Genomic DNA, 16,113 nt, shown 5'->3' with positions numbered 1-16,113 from the left:
CCCATGTCAATAAGGCTTGGCAGCTATTTCTAAAACCTTATGAGATTTCCAACTGTCTGTCTGTAGACTAACAGCCCCTGGCCAGCATATGCTCGGCTCTGGCCACATCCAGACACGCAGGGGGCAGGAGTGGGATGGAGTGAGTGGCGTCCGCAGGTGCTCTCTGAGAGCCGGCGCAAACCACTGGCGGCCAGGTGGAGCGTGCAGTAACACCGTCCACAAGCTCTCCATCAAGTACACAGCTGATTCACAGCAGGGGTCCTACATGCCACCCCACAGGCACCAAACCAACGAGTTAAACCAGCTGGAGGAATGGAGACAGGCAGGTAGATCGCTATATGTCAGTTAAGCAGTTGATGGGGCAGAGGCAGTGGGATTTGTCATGGGCTGATGGATGACAATCTGATGTACTTGTGGAAAATCCAGTTGATGGGGGGGGGGGGGGGGGAGGTTGGTGTTGGTGGGCTCTCGCCTGGAGAGCAACGGCAGAACGAACCTGAATTTTAGCCCCCATCAAGAGTGCATCATGTGTGCAACTTAATGTAATGAAAAAACGTTGCAGGCCTGTGTCTATGGAATTAATGGCTCAGCGATTATGCAGTATTAAATGCAAGTTTTAAATAAGTGTTAAGTATAAAAGGTCAAATCCAAATGACCTCTATAATTGTAGGCGCTAAAGAGCAAGGCCTGAAAGATAAAGGACGTAACGGGACTCACCTTCCTCTTCTTGAAGGCCTGCCGGGAGATGAAGCCCCTGCACGCCGCCTGGAAGAGCGTGAGGTTGCGGCGGGTCTGCAGGTCCCTGCGCTCTTCCAGTTTGGCCAGCACGCCCGCCCTGAACAACACCTGCACACAGGGCGGAGGGGTGAGGCTCGTCATGAGGCTCGGCGAGCAGCCGGAACCGCTGCACAAGCGTACAGGCACCGTACACCTCTACACGCCCCCTAAGCTCTTTTAATATGAACTGCATGAAATGTAAAAACACTATATAAAATAAACAAAACTGCAGTGATGAATACACTAATGCTAGTGAATCGGTTTTCTTTCCCACTTCCCTTCGCACGCGAGAAGCCAGCCCGTTTCATATCAAGGACCTGCTTGAGCCGGAATTTTCCACTGAGACAGGCCTGTGGGATGGAGGCGGACCCGTGTGGGTGTGGAAGAGCCTTCCTCGTTTATTTCCTCTGTAATCAGGGCCAAGAGAAAGCAGACAGCCCCCAGCTCTCTTCTTCTCACCATCCTCTCCCCACACCCTAACCGCATTAGCATACCATCAGCATACTAACCTCATTAGCATACCACCAGCATACTACCCTCATTAGCATACTATCAGCATACTAACCTCATTAGCACACTATCAGAACTAATTGGCGCAGGAAGCCTTGTTTACAGGGGTAGTGTGGCGGGAGCTCAGGGCGAGCGAGGCCGCTGGAGAAGTCCTGAGCACCTGCGGATTCAATTACTCAAGATTTGCGCCGACGGCATCGGTCGCCTGGTGATCACGCGCTTTTATCCCGCGCCCGCTACACAGCGCCATCTTGCTCGTCAGATCAAAGGCGAAGGGCCGTCTTTGAGCCGATTACGGCCAGCGTGCGTGCACTGCCCTGGTGCAGGGGTTATGGAAAGATGCCATATTGATCGGTGCTGGCCATGGCCGAGCCGGAGCCTGTGGCGTTGGGCTCCCTACCCCACCTACGCTCCCACCCTCACCGCGCTGCGGGGGAGCATAAACCACAGCACGTTTACTAGGCGCTCTCCCAGCCAGAGCCCCCCACGCAACAGAGTGGAGCTTCTCAGTGTGTTGCCTGTGAGCTGGAGAAGTTGTCTAGGGGCCAGTGAATATGAGCACTAACACACTCACACTCTCACACTTACACACACTCTCCACACTCAGATAAAACATCATAAGGTAGATGTTCTTCAGCTCAGGAGGAGAGCAGAGACAAACTGAGCATCCTTTCCCAATGCTAGCGAAGACGTTCTGCAGACGACAACCTAACAAAGACTTCCTTCCGTGCTTTCTTCTGTCCAGACTTACGCTGGGTTGTTTACAGACTAGCAGCCCCCCTGCCCCAGGTTCAGCTGGGCCTCAAGACATACTCTTACAGAGCTTTTTTTAGCTACTGTCAGATGAAGGCAACAGCGATCACACCTTTTCAGCTGAATCACGGCGCAGTGTGAGAATGACGACTGATGCGTGCGAGACCCGCCTTCCTCCGTGCTGAACAGCGCATCACAACGTCTAATTTACTCTCATTACACTCAACGCACACCTGAATATTGAGAATACGATTAATTGCAGTGTGTTGCATCACACTAAAGACAAAAACTGTTTTTAACTCAATAAAAAGGCTGGTGCCATTTCTTCGTTTGTCCCCAGTTTTTTTTTCATTTCCCTAAGATTCTAACTGCGTTCTGCACTGCCAAAGAGAAGGTAAGAGACCATTATAGCAAATCCCATCATCCTGAAATGTTTCTTAGAGGACGCTGTATAGTTACGGACTGCTGACAGCCACGTTCAGGAATGCTGATGAAACCACCGAGCAACACAGGTTGGGGTTGACGTTGGGGTCAGCGATTGGCAGGCTGCGTGGAACGGGTGCAGTGGGCCGTGCCATCGTGTACAGACAGCTGAAGGTCAGCGCAGCCATCGGAGCAGAAAGGCTTTGTTATGCCTGCCATAGAGGCATCTGTCGCTGCGGCCACGACCCCAACCCCCCGGGAACGATATGTGTGAGGATAAACAAAGCCCAGCGGAGAGAGGAGAAGGCGGCATTTTGTCTCCCGGTAAGAAGTAAAGAACCGAGCCAAACGGAAGCTGACAGGGCGGAGTGGCCAAGCGACTGGGCGAATATCACGAGGTTAAATTCCGGCTCTCTCCGCCAGGGCCCGGCACCGAGGAGCTCCAGCCCACAGCTCCTGCCACAGGGGCTACTGCAGTGCCCTCCGACCCCTCTCCACCAATAACAAATCCATGCAGCACACCAGGCCTGAGCGATAGTGGGTCTAGCTGAGAAATCTACACATCAATTAGCGTCACCGGGATTAGAGCGAAAAACAATATTATTATCTTGTTGCAAATGTGGCCGTTTTCTCGGAGCCGCTACACTGCATAAGTGATCTGCTGTACCTCACTGGGAGAGCAAGGAAGAGTGAAAGACAGTGAATCTTAACTCTGGGGGAAAAAAAAAACAAAACAATATTACAGGATAAAAACTGGTTTTGATTTGTGTACAATAGTTGGATTTTTGACAATACCCGTTTAACTTTTCAGCCATCCATGCCAACACGCTGACAAGAGCAATTAAAATTCGGTGGGCATCAGACAGAGATTTTATTTTTATTTTACATAACACAGTTAACACCTAAACAAGTCAAATGTGTTTGTTTGGTTGGAAACCGAAATATTGTCAAACTTGTGCGTCGGCATCTTTCTTCTGGACAAGATCTCCTGTGCTTCACTGGCACGTAACCCAGCATTCTTTGGCAGACTGAAAGTCCACGTTTATATATATAGTTAATTAGCGATATTGTATTTGTATGTCTTAGAATTAAATGCAGTCTTTTCTATTGTATAAATGTTTAAAGCAACCATACGTTAGAATGCTTGTACAAAGGGAAAGATTAAAAGGGAGGAAAAGCCATTATAAAAATCATGCTGCAGTGGTATGTGATAGAGAGCATCACAGTGATACTTCGCTTTATATTGGCACTAATTAAAATTATTGCAATATTCTATAATATCAATTATCGGCCGAAGACTGCCATTGACCTCGAGGTGACCCAGCATCGGCCGGGTTCTGGTTCTTCCTGCGCTGGCTGCTTAACACACTGCTTGCGTTATTTTGGCCCGAGGTCCGTTACGTTGTAGGAGTTGAGCTAAGACCCGCTTTCACGCAGAGGCAGGGCTTCCCCATGTCCCCGGCACATGTCCCCTCGCTGGTCCCCTTTCCTGGACGCTGGGCCACACGACTGCTGTTCGCGGGCACTCGCCAAAGGCAGGGAAGCCCAGAGCAGAGAGGCGTCGCCTGCCAAGGCCCCGCCTTCCCGGAAAGGTGGAGGCTGCGGTTTCAGCTCGGAGCGCGGGGGAGAGGCTCTAGTAGAAGCTTCCAAAGCCTCGTCAAGGCCACGTGCGCTTATCCGGCGCGGCAAACACGGCCTTGCAGTTGGGAGAGCTACAAGGTTCCAGTATTATAACGACAACGGCATCCACAGCTCAAGCGGAAACAGAAACACACACTGATATTTCAGTGACCTTTTGACCTTCCCCCAATCGTTTCCACTGGGAAACTGTGGGAATCAGCCTGTCTGAGTGGCTTAAGAGGGAATGAAACGACTCGGTAATCTAAACGGAATTGAGAGTGTCTGCTGCAAACTGATGCCTTATGACAGCAGGCTCAGTATATAGGCTCTATACTCCAGACGCTGATCCGTAATATGGGCTGGCTTAAAACATGTGAATTCATCCTACCTGAAGATTAATGTCACTACTGAAAATACACACTTGAAAGGCGGGATCTAAACTTTTGTGATACTGCTGAGGATTTGATAAGTGGAGTTATTTTTAAAGCTGTTTTTTGAACAAACTTACTAGAAATATAATAAACAATGTAAAAGCCTGTGTGCGTGCATGCATGTGTGTTTGTTTGTGTTTGTGTGTGTGTGTGTGTGTGTGTGTGTGTGCGCGCGAGCCTTTGCATGTGCGTGATCTGTTTTAGAAAGACACTACTCACCCTGCTCAGGCCCATGTGATAGCTGCTCTTCTCCAGCTCCAGAGACTCCAGTAGCTCCTCCACAGCCTGAAGCACGCACACACACGCACACACACACACACACACACACACACACACACACACACACACACACACACACACACACACACACACCGAGAAATGAGCACAGAAAGTCAATATAGCATTCACCTCAGAGCACATGTACACACACACACACAGAGCAGAAAGTCAATATACCATCTGCCTCAGAGCACAGAGAACACATACACACACATACATACACAAATGCACACACACACACACAACACAAACACAATGTCAGAGCACAACAAAGCTCCATGACAACAGTATGTTGACGGGGCCCTCCCTCTCTGTGTTCATATCCCTTGGGTACTCTCAGCCAGAAATACCATCTCACCGTCCTGACTCTTCGCTGCGGTCACCTACGAAAGCTCGCTTTGTGGAAGGCCGCCTGTCGACAGCCTGGAGCCTGAAGGCTCAGGGGCCACAGTGGGGCACTGTAGAGCAGCTGAGGGGCCACAGGTCTCACCGTGAAGGCCATCTGCCCAGAGAGCAGCTGAAGCACTGTAAACCTCCACATCTAATCATCATATTCAGGAACACTGAAAACTCCTCCTCCCACAGACCGTGCACATGCTGAAGGTAATGCCTGTTATCTTCCCTGAGCTCATCAGCATAATAGCCCCGCCCCCTCTGCCCTGGCACAAATGCCTCATTTAGCGAGGCCACACCGGTGAGGGCCAGCGCTGGCTTGTTTAAATGCGGAGACAGATCCAGAACGGCGTGCCGAGGGCGGAGCTACAGCGGCCGTAACACAGCAGCGCAGTTCCACGCCCCCAATCCCAAGGACACACCAGCATGTGTGAGAACGCGCGCTCACACGGCCTTGTGACTCACCCTCTTCTCGTCCGTCACGACGTAGTTGCGGCCGAGCTTCTTGCTCAGGTGGGGAGCCAACACGTCGAAGCGGCGCCGGAACTCGGAGAACACCATGTGATCAGGGTAACCTTGGAGGAGGGACGAGAGGCAGAGGGTGGGCAGGTTTACAGGCAAACTTTACAAGCCTGGCAGGGATGCACACACAGAGAGAGAGAGAGAGAGAGAGAGAGAGAGAGAGAGAGAGAGAGCTGCTGCCAGCTCAACTCAAGGACAAGGCAGCCATGGCCCAGGCAGGGTTTTGTCTTTTAAGCACCTCCAATGCTACGTTAGGCTGCTGCACAGTTTTACAGTGGAGTATACAACAACATGAATTAAACTCACAGATGCCTCTAAATACAAGGACACTTGGTCCAGTGCGCACAATCTGTGAGGGTCAGAAGCAAACAAAATAAATGAATCAAACCTTCTCAAGGTTAGCCCGGCCTTGAAAAGAAACGCAGAGACTGAGCCGTTCATAAAAGGCTTGGCTGAAAGCTGCCCGCAGACTGTCCTAGACAAAAAGGGGCAGGCCACGCCCACAGGACGCCGCCGCCTAGCCTCCTGGCCTACCTTGGCGGTAAATCCGCAGGGCGTCGAGCAGCTTGGAGCCCCGGAGCTGGGCACGGAGCAGCCCCACGTCCAGCTGCATGAGGCCGGCGTCACAGCTCTCCCCGTGGGCGTCGGCCTCGCGGGGCGAGGCCCCTCCCATCATCCGTGGCTCCGTCCCCGCAGCCTCTGACTTGGGCAGCAGGCAGTGCACAAAGTGCACCCGTGACCGCCTCACCGTGTCGATCAATGCATCCTGCGGGGGTTTGACAAACAAGCCACGCCCACGTCGGTTATTCAGCCGTTTTTATGCCCTCAGCACCGTGCTTGGGATGTTCTCGCATGACGCGTCTGAAAATGCCGTGAAACGGACCACTTGCAGCTTGATCTGGATGCACTGGGACCTCTTCTTGACGGCGGCCATGCCCGTGGTGAAGGTCTTGCGCATGCTGGTGGCCCGCCGCACGGCCAGCTGGGAGCCGCCCTCCAGCCCGGCGATGGAGCCCGACAGCACGGTGGCCCCGCCCACGCGACCCACAAACAGCCCGCTGATGCTTTTCCTGAGGGGCGGGTCACACAAGATCAAACGGGCACACAAACTGACCCGCGCCATTGCAGACATGCTCTCCCCACCTACGTCATTAGAAACATCTCAGTACATGGTTCTAGCTTACAGCCCATCTGTTGCCACGCGCAGCGTACGTTAGCCATCTTCTAACAATCTCTGTTGTCCGTTTCTGCCCACGGGATCACTGGCACAAAACGCCTGGGTGGCGGACTGCTCTCAGTCAGGAGTGACAGATACCTCAAACACCCAGCGATGCGGCTGTGCCTGATGCACTGGTAAAACCTGCACTAGCTGAAAACTCAGAATGATGCAAGTACAGTGTTGATGGCGTGATGAGGTCTGCCACTCAAACAATTCCCAATTAGTAATGGTCTACTAAAAGTGACCAGTGACAAATAGACTACAGAGTGGCTGACAAGTTACACGTAACAAGAGATGTGCTGTCTACACGCGTCTACAGTAAACTGCCCCTGGAAGACAGTTAGCTCTTTATATACCAGTGTGAACGGTGAGGGCGTTTACTGTCCAATCAATTCTTAAGAGAAAAAAATTCTCAGCAAGGAGACCTAAAAATAATTCTAGCAGAAGGAAAAATGTTCTGTTTGTTTTAATACAAATTCTAAAGGTCTCCTTGTTTGAAATCTGAGGGGGATTTGAGGGCGTGTCCTACTTCTGAGAGTCCTGTAGCAGAGTGGCTGCGTTTTGGGAGGCGGGGTTCTGCTTGGCGTAGCTCAGCCAACCCCGCGCGTCGTACTCCACCCACTCCGTCCCATGACTGTGACCCAGCAGGAAGTGATGCGGCTTCTCGCTCTTCAGCAGCAGGCAGGGGCCTGAGAGGGGAGGGGGGGCCACGGCTTTGGATGTGGGTCATGTGGTGCCCACGCGAGAGCACATCTCTGCGTGTGTGTGTGTGTGTGTGTGTGTGTGTGAGAGAGAGATGGATGTGTGTTCTTTTGTGTATGCGTGTGTGAGAGAAAGAGAGGGTGCTGACCTTTGACCTCTCCCTCAGCAGGGCCATAGTAAGTGAACAGGCGCTCCAGCAGGGTGTCCTCGGAGCTTCCTGGCTGCAGCGCCTCCTCCTCCATCAGCCAGAGCAAACCCCGCGCCTCGTCTGTCCTCGCCAGAGTCCTCACCTGACACACACACACACACACACACACACGCACAGACACACGCACGCATAGACACACACAGTCATTCACAGACATGAATCCACACAGCACTCTTTCAGTGAGGACCGGGAGTACGGGCCTCACAACAGCCCTCCAAAGCTACAGTGCGGACTGACAGACCAGCTGTTAGCCTTGGAGTCCTCATTAAAGCGTGATGATAAAGAGGGGCTCCAGAGCCGTGGGGCGGACGCGCCTCAGATCCACACTCAGCCTGTCCACTTAAGCAATTAGAGGCAACAGCACTCTGCCCTGCCTTTTCTCACAGCGCATCACTTCATAGCGCGACCCCAACGCTTCCCACAAGCTCACGTGCGATTGGTCGAGAGCAGCGGTAGAGTTCAGGGGATAAAGGCTTTATTTGAGCAGAGTTCTTCAGACTACCCACAGAGGGTGCCGCGCACTTGTTTAGAACTGGCGGCCTGGACAGGAACATTCTGAAACACAACTGAGCTAATGAGCTTCTGTGGGCCTGCTGCTGACATCACAGCTCACTACTGCGTTCTCAGTGCACTTCCGAGCAAGTTACAGAGACGTTCTGGTAATTAAAACACGTTTCTGTCCCTGCCTACACACACCAAACTAAACATATTAACGTTTGTGTGTGGCTGTGTTTCTGAAAGTGGGAGGAGGAGGAGGAGAGAGGAACTCCCCCCCCCACACACACACGCACACAAAGGTCCCTATTAGATCAGCCACTGCAGGAGGGCATGAACCACCAGCAGGTGTATTCCACTCGGCGGCGGCCGTCACCTTAAATGAGCTCTGCTTGTTGTAAAAGCTGGTGGAGTGGCTTTCACTACACATTCATTCAATTGAAGGGGAAAAACGTGCCTCTCCAGCCCACAATGTGACCAAGCACAGAATTCTAAAAGGCAGATTACACCGTCTGCATGTAAAGCAGGAAGTGATGGCATGCAGGAGGGAGGTGTGGGAACTGATCTGGGATCTGATCTGGAACCAAAAGGCAGGCAGAAGAACTGGGAGGGTGAGGAGCTTACCAGCGCTTGGGTCGACGCCTGGTCTATAGCTGCTACAGACAATGACGTACTGGACTCTATGTCATCTAATGCGAGCTCTATGTTCTCCTAAACAGGGACAGAGGAGTTATTAGTCCACTATGATTATGACACCACTGATCTTCGTGTTGCAGATTTGAAACTAGTTTTAAAAAAAAGGCAGTAGCAGAGATGAAGGGTTATTTTGGTTTTCAGTGACTTGGCCTGTGACCAAAAGGCTTTACTGCATGAAAGCTATTTCAGAAAGTGGCCGTCTGACTGCTGGAACTTACGGTTCAGACATGGCCTTCGATTCCAGACTTTGGGTGGATTTAGTTTTTTACCCAAAAGGTCTTACTTCAGATTAAATCAAAGAGGGACAGCTCCCTGTTTTAGAGTAGATCAAAGCACCAAGCTTTTAATCAAGAAGTAATCTTAATCTATGAAAAAGACTTTTGTCACAAGGCAAGCACATATAATCACAGCAAATCTAACAAAACACCTTCCCAGGAATAAACGGTACAAATCATTTGTGGCTAAGATTTTTATAATTCACTATATAAAACAAATTTCGCTAAATTCTGCATGATCGTTCAGGGAACAGTGACAGGTTAAGGAGAAACACTGGGTTTGTTTTGGGCCCCGCCCACGTGGCGCCTCTCCCTGCGCGGACCGTACGCACCTCCTTGTAGCGCTCTAGCTCCTGGGCGCATGCTCGCTCGTGGAAGAGCGCCTGCAGACGCTCCTGCGCATAGTTATGGCACAGCTCCTCGAAGGAGGCGCCGCGAGGTCGCCGGGACAAACGGGGGTTCTGGAAGCCCGGTGTGTCCACGATGAGCAGTGAGCACAACGAGTGCTGGCTGGACTTCAGGGCCCTGAAACACAGCGCACGCACACGGCAGTTCATCGGCGGCCCTGCCAGCGTTGGCGAGCGGACGCCGAGCTTGCGGCTACGGTGTTCCGGTGCTTGGCCCGGCTGTCACTAAACTCGTGTTGGCACTCGAACCCGCGGCCTTCCACAACAATGAGGTTACAGGCAGCGCAAACTCGCCTTTTAGATTGCGTATAGATAAATAAACAAAAGCGACTCAAAGTTTAAAGAGGACAGCCCGTAAGCCCATGCGGACACAGCTACAGCTGCATTCAGTTAAGTTACACTCTATCTGAGGAAGCAAGAAGGGGGCGGAGAAAGAGGCGGAGCTGACCGGTTGATGAGGGAGATGAGGAGGGTGAAGAGCTCTGTGTACAGCCCTGCAGCCATGGCCTCCAGACACTCCAGCGCCGTAATCTTCGGACCTGCGATCACCGACACGGCGTTTAGCTCAAGCCACTCACGGCAACAGCGCAAATGACCAGCTGGGGGGCACCGCGGAGCGCGGCTTGAGAGCGAGACGGGGGCCCACCTGAGTTGTCTCCAGCCGCGCCGGCGTCCTCGGGTCCCTGCCGGAACGAGGTGGACCTCTGCATGGTGCCTTTGGGCTGGTGCTTGAAGATGGAGGAGGACAACTCCTCCAGGGAGCAGCCCAGGAGGTAGGCAGCCTTCTGGGCCCATTCGTGGCGTGCAAACTGCTTCCGGCCGGCTGCCAGGGAGACACGCGAGTTAGTCGGCGGGTGGAGGTGCAGGTCAGCGTGTGGAGGTGCAGGCGGTGCGGGGCAAGCGCTACACCCTCTGCCACTACTCGTCTCTTTATAGTATGACAGGTTTGGTTTTCTGTGATCAGAGGGAGCTTTAAAGAGGGTGAGGTAGCACAATGTTCAAAAAAAGAACATCACAGGATTTTATTTTTTTTTAATTAAATGGAATATTTATGTCAGTGAGTGACATTTCTATCTGAAGCAGCGTTTGTTTCTGAAGCAGCTCTTTCAATGCTCTTGCCTTGACTGTGGCTTTGTTAGATTTGTTTGTTAGATTCGAAGTTCATCTGACCCTTCTGTTCGAGCCGCTCTCCTGCGCAGACCCGCCAGCGCCAGCGGACCCCCCCCCAACCCCCCACCCCCACGCGCTCCAGCGTTTTCAAGTCCGAAAGCAGTTCTGACGCTCAGACATCACAGAAAACGTGTCTGCTTCAGAAAGACGACTTTCCCAGCACAGAAACTCTTCACAAAGGCAACCGTTGGCAGGAGGTTGCTAACGCAGCCCTCGCTTTCCCAGTGAGCTGCGCAGGGAGAGGGGGAAGCCCAGATGGCGCCCCCTGCAGGACATGGCTGCTGAGCGCTGAAGCCGTAGCAGCAGCCGGGCTCTCCGTCTCGCTTTGGAAGCGAGCAAGAGGAAAGCACCGCAGGACTGCAAAGGCAACAACACGGAAACGTGGAGGGGGGGAGGGTCATCAAAGTGGCGGAGCTTTAAAAAGACAACAAAGTATCCCCCCCCCACACACACACACACACACACACGCACACACACGCCATGCCAGCTTGTAGGCAGTCAGGGAGGTACCTGTGCAGTGGCAACAAGAGGCGCAAGAAGAAAGGCAGGAAACAATAAAAATGCAAATGAAATTGTCTGGCAGCCGAGATAAAGGCGTTAACACACCACAACACACACACACACACACACACACACACACCCAACACACACACCACACACCCAACACACACACCACACACCCAACACACACACCACACCACACCACACACACACACACACACACACACACACACACACCCAACACACACACACACTGGACTAAAGAAAAGTTTGATTTGGGAGGTGTGTGGGTGTCTTTCTTTTTACCTTCATCAGTCTCTGCATTGAGCGGCATGCGGCATGCAAGTAGAAAAGAGGTGGTTAAAATATGAGCAAAACAGGTTATATTAATGTGTTTTAATACGCAGTGAGAAGAAAAAAGAAAAGAATACACACACACACACACACACACAAATAGCAATCGTTGTGTGACAACAGAAGGCAGCTTCGTGGGCAGGTACTCAATATCACACCTAAACATAAACTCTCATTGCAGAACTTGCGTGCGTGCGTGCGTGCGTGCGTATCTCCCATGCACCGGTCCACATCGCCCACGTCTCTATTGAGTCTAGTTTAAATACCAGCTTGTTCTCTCTCTTAGACAGTGGGAACGTGCACAGAAGGGTAACAGCACCACCTACAGGACATGTTTAGTAAAATATTTGAGGTCCTAAAAAAACTGTCAGCACTCTTATCAGATAATTGCAACAACGGTCATGCAAACAGTGACAGACAGGAGGTTCCAGGTGCCTCTGGGAGTCGGTTGGTATTTTCGGGTGGAGGGGCCAAGGCGGAGACAGGATGGAAGCGGCACCCGTCGTCCGTTGAGGACCAGCAGACAGGCACAGACGGTGTGGACCGGGGCCAGTGTACACAGACAGAGTTGTGTGTCAGGAGTGTGGGCAGACCCAAACGCAGCGCAGTAAAACAAAGCAGGAGGACGGCACGCTAACTGCCAGTGCTGCCCCGCGATAAAGGACTTTATTACCATCCATCCTCGGCTGCAGGAGGAGGGGAGGGAGTAGAGGAGGCCATAAATAAGGCCTCCTTACACAGGGCCGCTGCTCTGCGGCTCCGCACGGGCGCAGTAAAGCTGGCAGAAACCGGCTCCGTTGGCTCCTCCGAGCCCTCCCTCTCGTTAAGGCCGGTTCTACGGTTCTCGGGCGCCCAGGTTCTGGAGTGCGTAGATGCAGCTAGGCTAGGGCATGGCATGCAGTTTGCAGGCCCTAGATCAGATCTGCGCACGCTGGTGTAACTGCCGTCGGCTGGTGTGGGTCATAACGGAGTCTAAAATACCCCTATCAGAATTACAGAATGAATTAGGCTGTACCGACCCCCCCCCCCCCCCCCCCCACCACACACACACACACACACCACTTTGAGTTTACCTTTGGTGGCCCCTGCGGCACCCAGGTGGTATATGGCCCCCAGAATCAGCCAGAGAGCCTTCTGCTCATCAGCACAGATCCCCAGCACCTTCAGAGCCGCCTGCAGCTTAGTGAACTGCTGTGCTGCCCTCTGCTTGTCCTCAGGCTACACACACACACACACACACACACACACACACACACACACACACACACACTGTGAATTGATTGATTTGATTATGACAGGGCTTTGGTAAAAGCCTCACACAGCAGGGCGCTACCTTTGTCTGAGGCGCGATTCCAAACGTGTTAGTCTCAGCAAAGTGGTTGAAATGCAGCTCAGTCCTGTGGGAGACAGAGAAAGGACCCGCTGTGACTTGAGGGCGAGAAGTTATCCCTGCAACCTTTTCTACAGCAAAAGCTCTCAGACAGCGGACAGTGCAGACAAACGGTGAGGGCTAACATCACTAGCTGCTCGAGTCTGTAATTACTCAGATACTCACACACACACACACACACACACACACACTCACCTGAGAGTGCTTTCTGCTCCAGCCATAAGGTAGTAAAAGACATTGAAGGTGGACTCGGCCTCGGGCCGTCTGCTCACCCGTAGTCTCTCCAGCAGCATGGTCTGCACGAGCAGCAGAGTGCAGCGGTTACAGGCAGCGCGGCGGCCCCGGGCCCCGCCTGGCCCTTCCTCTATAGCACACGGCTCAGACGCTTACCTGGATGGAGGCCGAGGCCACCTGGCCCGCCTGGTCGAAGTCCAGCGACACAATCTGGGAGAAGCGGCTGGCGTTGGTGTTCACGGATGTGGCACAGTTCCCAAAGCCCTCCAGGATAGTAGAGACTGCCTGCCATTTCTCCGCTGAAAAGCACACACACACGCGTGACACGCGCGCACACACAGAGTCAATGGTTTGCTCGGTACAAGCTAATTAGCTCACCCCTGCACCCTGCCTGACCCTCAGGAAGGGTCCGTGAATCCAGCGTGGATAGGTGAACATATGCTGATAGCATCTCGGCCTCTTTACAGCCCCGCCTGACAGGCAGTGTAATCTTTATCGGGTCATTAGTGCTAAGTGCTGGCTGAGCGGCCTTTGACGAGCGCAGCTAATTAGCGGAGTGTTCATTAACGAAGGCCGCATCCGTCATCCGCCTCCACCTTCCACGCCAAGACCCCACTGCCTGCCATCCAGCCACCCCCCTCGGGCCGCCACCCAGCATGGCTCCGTGGTGTGCTTGGCCCCGCCCCCGAATCGTGCAGCCCCGCCCCACCCCCCTCACACACGCGAACATCCAGGCGGCAGCGCCCCTCTTACCGGAGAAGATCTTGCCGGCGCTGCCCGCGATGGAAAGCAGGTAGTGCACCAGGTGCTGGCAGTTGGTACTCTTTCCCCCGGCGCTCTTTCCTAGCAGCACGACGGCCTGGTCCTGGCGCGTGGTCAACAGGCAGCGGTAGGCGGCCTGCGCCACGCCGTAGATGTGTGGCGCTGTGTCGTCCCGCCGGCAGCCCTTAAACATGTGCATCACCTGCAAGCACACGCGCACGCTTACTCGGAGCGCGCGCGGCCCGGCCTTCAGGGCCGCTTCATTGCTGCGGCGAGGCGCGGCTGGAAATTAAACGCCTACAGCAAAATACATCCAGAGGTTCGCACTTCTCTAAGCTCCTAAAACAGGCGAGCCAATTAAGCTGCTAATTTGGGAAGCACTTTAACATCGGGCCTGTGCCGCCTACATGTTTAGTACCGCATTAGTGCAAAAGACCTCTGAAATCTCCGTTACCAAGACACCAGCCTGATCCGGAAAGCACAGTACGAGAATAAGGACTGATGACTAAGGGAAATACGATATCCTTCGGTAAGTAATTACATTTCAATTTAATCCTAAAAATGACTTGGTCCTTCATGAAGTCCGACAGGGCGCCTGATCCCGTTAAGCGGGTTCAGCATCTGTACCGTCATAAACATGCGGTGTGCATGCGGCCCGTTACCTTCTCGGAGTACATGGAGGGGGCGCTGATGGGGTTGATGAGGACCATGCTGGGCCCGGCGTGCGTGTGGATGAGGTTCCCGCCGTAGCGCTGGCGCAGACAGTGCATCACGCTCGACTCGTTCAGGTAGGGTAGCGCCGCCAGGTCCTCACAGCGGTCAAACGACGGGGGGTTCGCCTGAGGTCGGCGAGGTCAGAGGTCATGGTCAGACATGGAGGGGTGGGGCGGGGGATAGGTGTGAATTAACATGCGCCGCAGCCTGGACGCCGCGCGATAGTGGATTCGGCCTCCCCGAGTCCCCGACCAAGCAGATGGTTGAAACACTGAGATAAACACCAGCAGATGCATTATGAAGCACGTCAGCTGAAGCTGCCCTTCGGCATGCAGGAAGACGTCTCGTGGCTTCTGCTTCTGGCCGAGGGGAAGAAGCAGGTTTTGCAGCATATGTTTCCCGTCAACGGCAGGCAGAGAGTGTGATCTCACGACGAGCCCCGAGCTCTCACAGTCATACCCCCGCCCCGCGCAGCTCCTTTCTCCACACCCAGTGCCTCAAAGGGGGGGGGGGGGCCTCCCCAGCCTCTCCTTTCCTCACCTTCTCCACGTCGTCCTCGTCCACGTCCAGCACCGTCCCGTCATGCTCCAGCTTGATCTTCACCTTCCCCTCGGGCAGGACGCCGCCGTCCGGCTTCAGCAGGGTAGCTGCAGGGTCAGACGAGGTCGGAGAAGTCAGCCGGCACCACAACTGACCCAGGTTGGGGTTTTTTGTTTTTTTTTTGTTTTTTGATTTTAAAGCCAACTTGCACTTAATTACTTTAAAAAGCCCTTGAGAATGAGAACACATGTATGTCACATGAACAGCTCCACTTCTGCCTTTTCCTGACATGAGTCGGAATACTTTTTATGAGTCGGATGTCTTTGTTAAAGACTACCCATATGCGGTAGTGGATTACGCAAGTATGAGTGGGGCGGCCGGGTGACGGTACTGACCCAGGGAAAAGCCATCTTTGTGGACCAGCCACATCTTCTCGGAGCCGTACCATGTCTGCTCGGCAGCGATCTGCTCCTCGGTCTTCACCTGCAGAAGAAGAGCACACTGTCACAATCGCAGTGCGGCACGACACGCAGACTCCAGACAAACTCACTGGGAGCCGCTTGGTGCATAAAATGTGGGTTTGAGCATGGCCACTCCCTGAGGGGCTAGGGCAGGAGCGAGCCCTTTGGTTCTGATCTCAGACCTGGCCTGATGTGTTTACACATACAAGCCTATGGTGGGAAGTTGCATCTTTTGATCAGTACAAAAGGGCGGGCTTCCGCAGTGAAGGGCAGTGCA

The 16,113-nt window shown here is 53.3% G+C and overlaps 1 protein-coding gene across 11 annotated transcripts in view; it reads right to left on the bottom strand.

The window, feature by feature from the left end:
- The window catches only part of myo18ab (myosin XVIIIA b), a 72,037-nt gene that overhangs the window by 25,293 nt on the left and 30,631 nt on the right, over positions 1–16,113 (bottom strand). For 9 of the 11 annotated variants that reach the window (XM_081699893.1, XM_081699892.1, XM_081699894.1 and 6 more), the window contains 19 exons: positions 15,771–15,858; positions 15,376–15,482; positions 14,784–14,960; positions 14,113–14,323; positions 13,516–13,658; positions 13,321–13,421; positions 13,069–13,132; positions 12,809–12,953; positions 10,357–10,533; positions 10,159–10,249; positions 9,636–9,828; positions 8,957–9,043; positions 7,778–7,919; positions 7,457–7,616; positions 6,592–6,778; positions 6,243–6,474; positions 5,652–5,761; positions 4,734–4,799; positions 718–846 (listed from right to left, as the gene is read on the bottom strand). In XM_081699893.1, the coding sequence (XP_081556019.1) occupies positions 718–846; positions 4,734–4,799; positions 5,652–5,761; positions 6,243–6,474; positions 6,592–6,778; positions 7,457–7,616; positions 7,778–7,919; positions 8,957–9,043; positions 9,636–9,828; positions 10,159–10,249; positions 10,357–10,533; positions 12,809–12,953; positions 13,069–13,132; positions 13,321–13,421; positions 13,516–13,658; positions 14,113–14,323; positions 14,784–14,960; positions 15,376–15,482; positions 15,771–15,858 (2,610 nt within the window). Of the gene's footprint in view, positions 1–717; positions 847–4,733; positions 4,800–5,651; positions 5,762–6,242; positions 6,475–6,591; positions 6,779–7,456; positions 7,617–7,777; positions 7,920–8,956; positions 9,044–9,635; positions 9,829–10,158; positions 10,250–10,356; positions 10,534–12,808; positions 12,954–13,068; positions 13,133–13,320; positions 13,422–13,515; positions 13,659–14,112; positions 14,324–14,783; positions 14,961–15,375; positions 15,483–15,770; positions 15,861–16,113 lie in introns of all 11 variants that reach the window. The other 2 variants (XM_081699896.1, XM_081699897.1) reach the window with 1 other exon arrangement.

This window comes from Electrophorus electricus, chromosome 17 (assembly GCF_041902795.1).
Source record: "Electrophorus electricus isolate QZ-2024a chromosome 17, ASM4190279v1, whole genome shotgun sequence".
NCBI lineage: Eukaryota > Metazoa > Chordata > Actinopteri > Gymnotiformes > Gymnotidae > Electrophorus > Electrophorus electricus.
The sequence above is the reverse complement of the archived record's forward strand: the minus strand, read 5'-3'. Positions and strand labels throughout refer to the sequence as shown.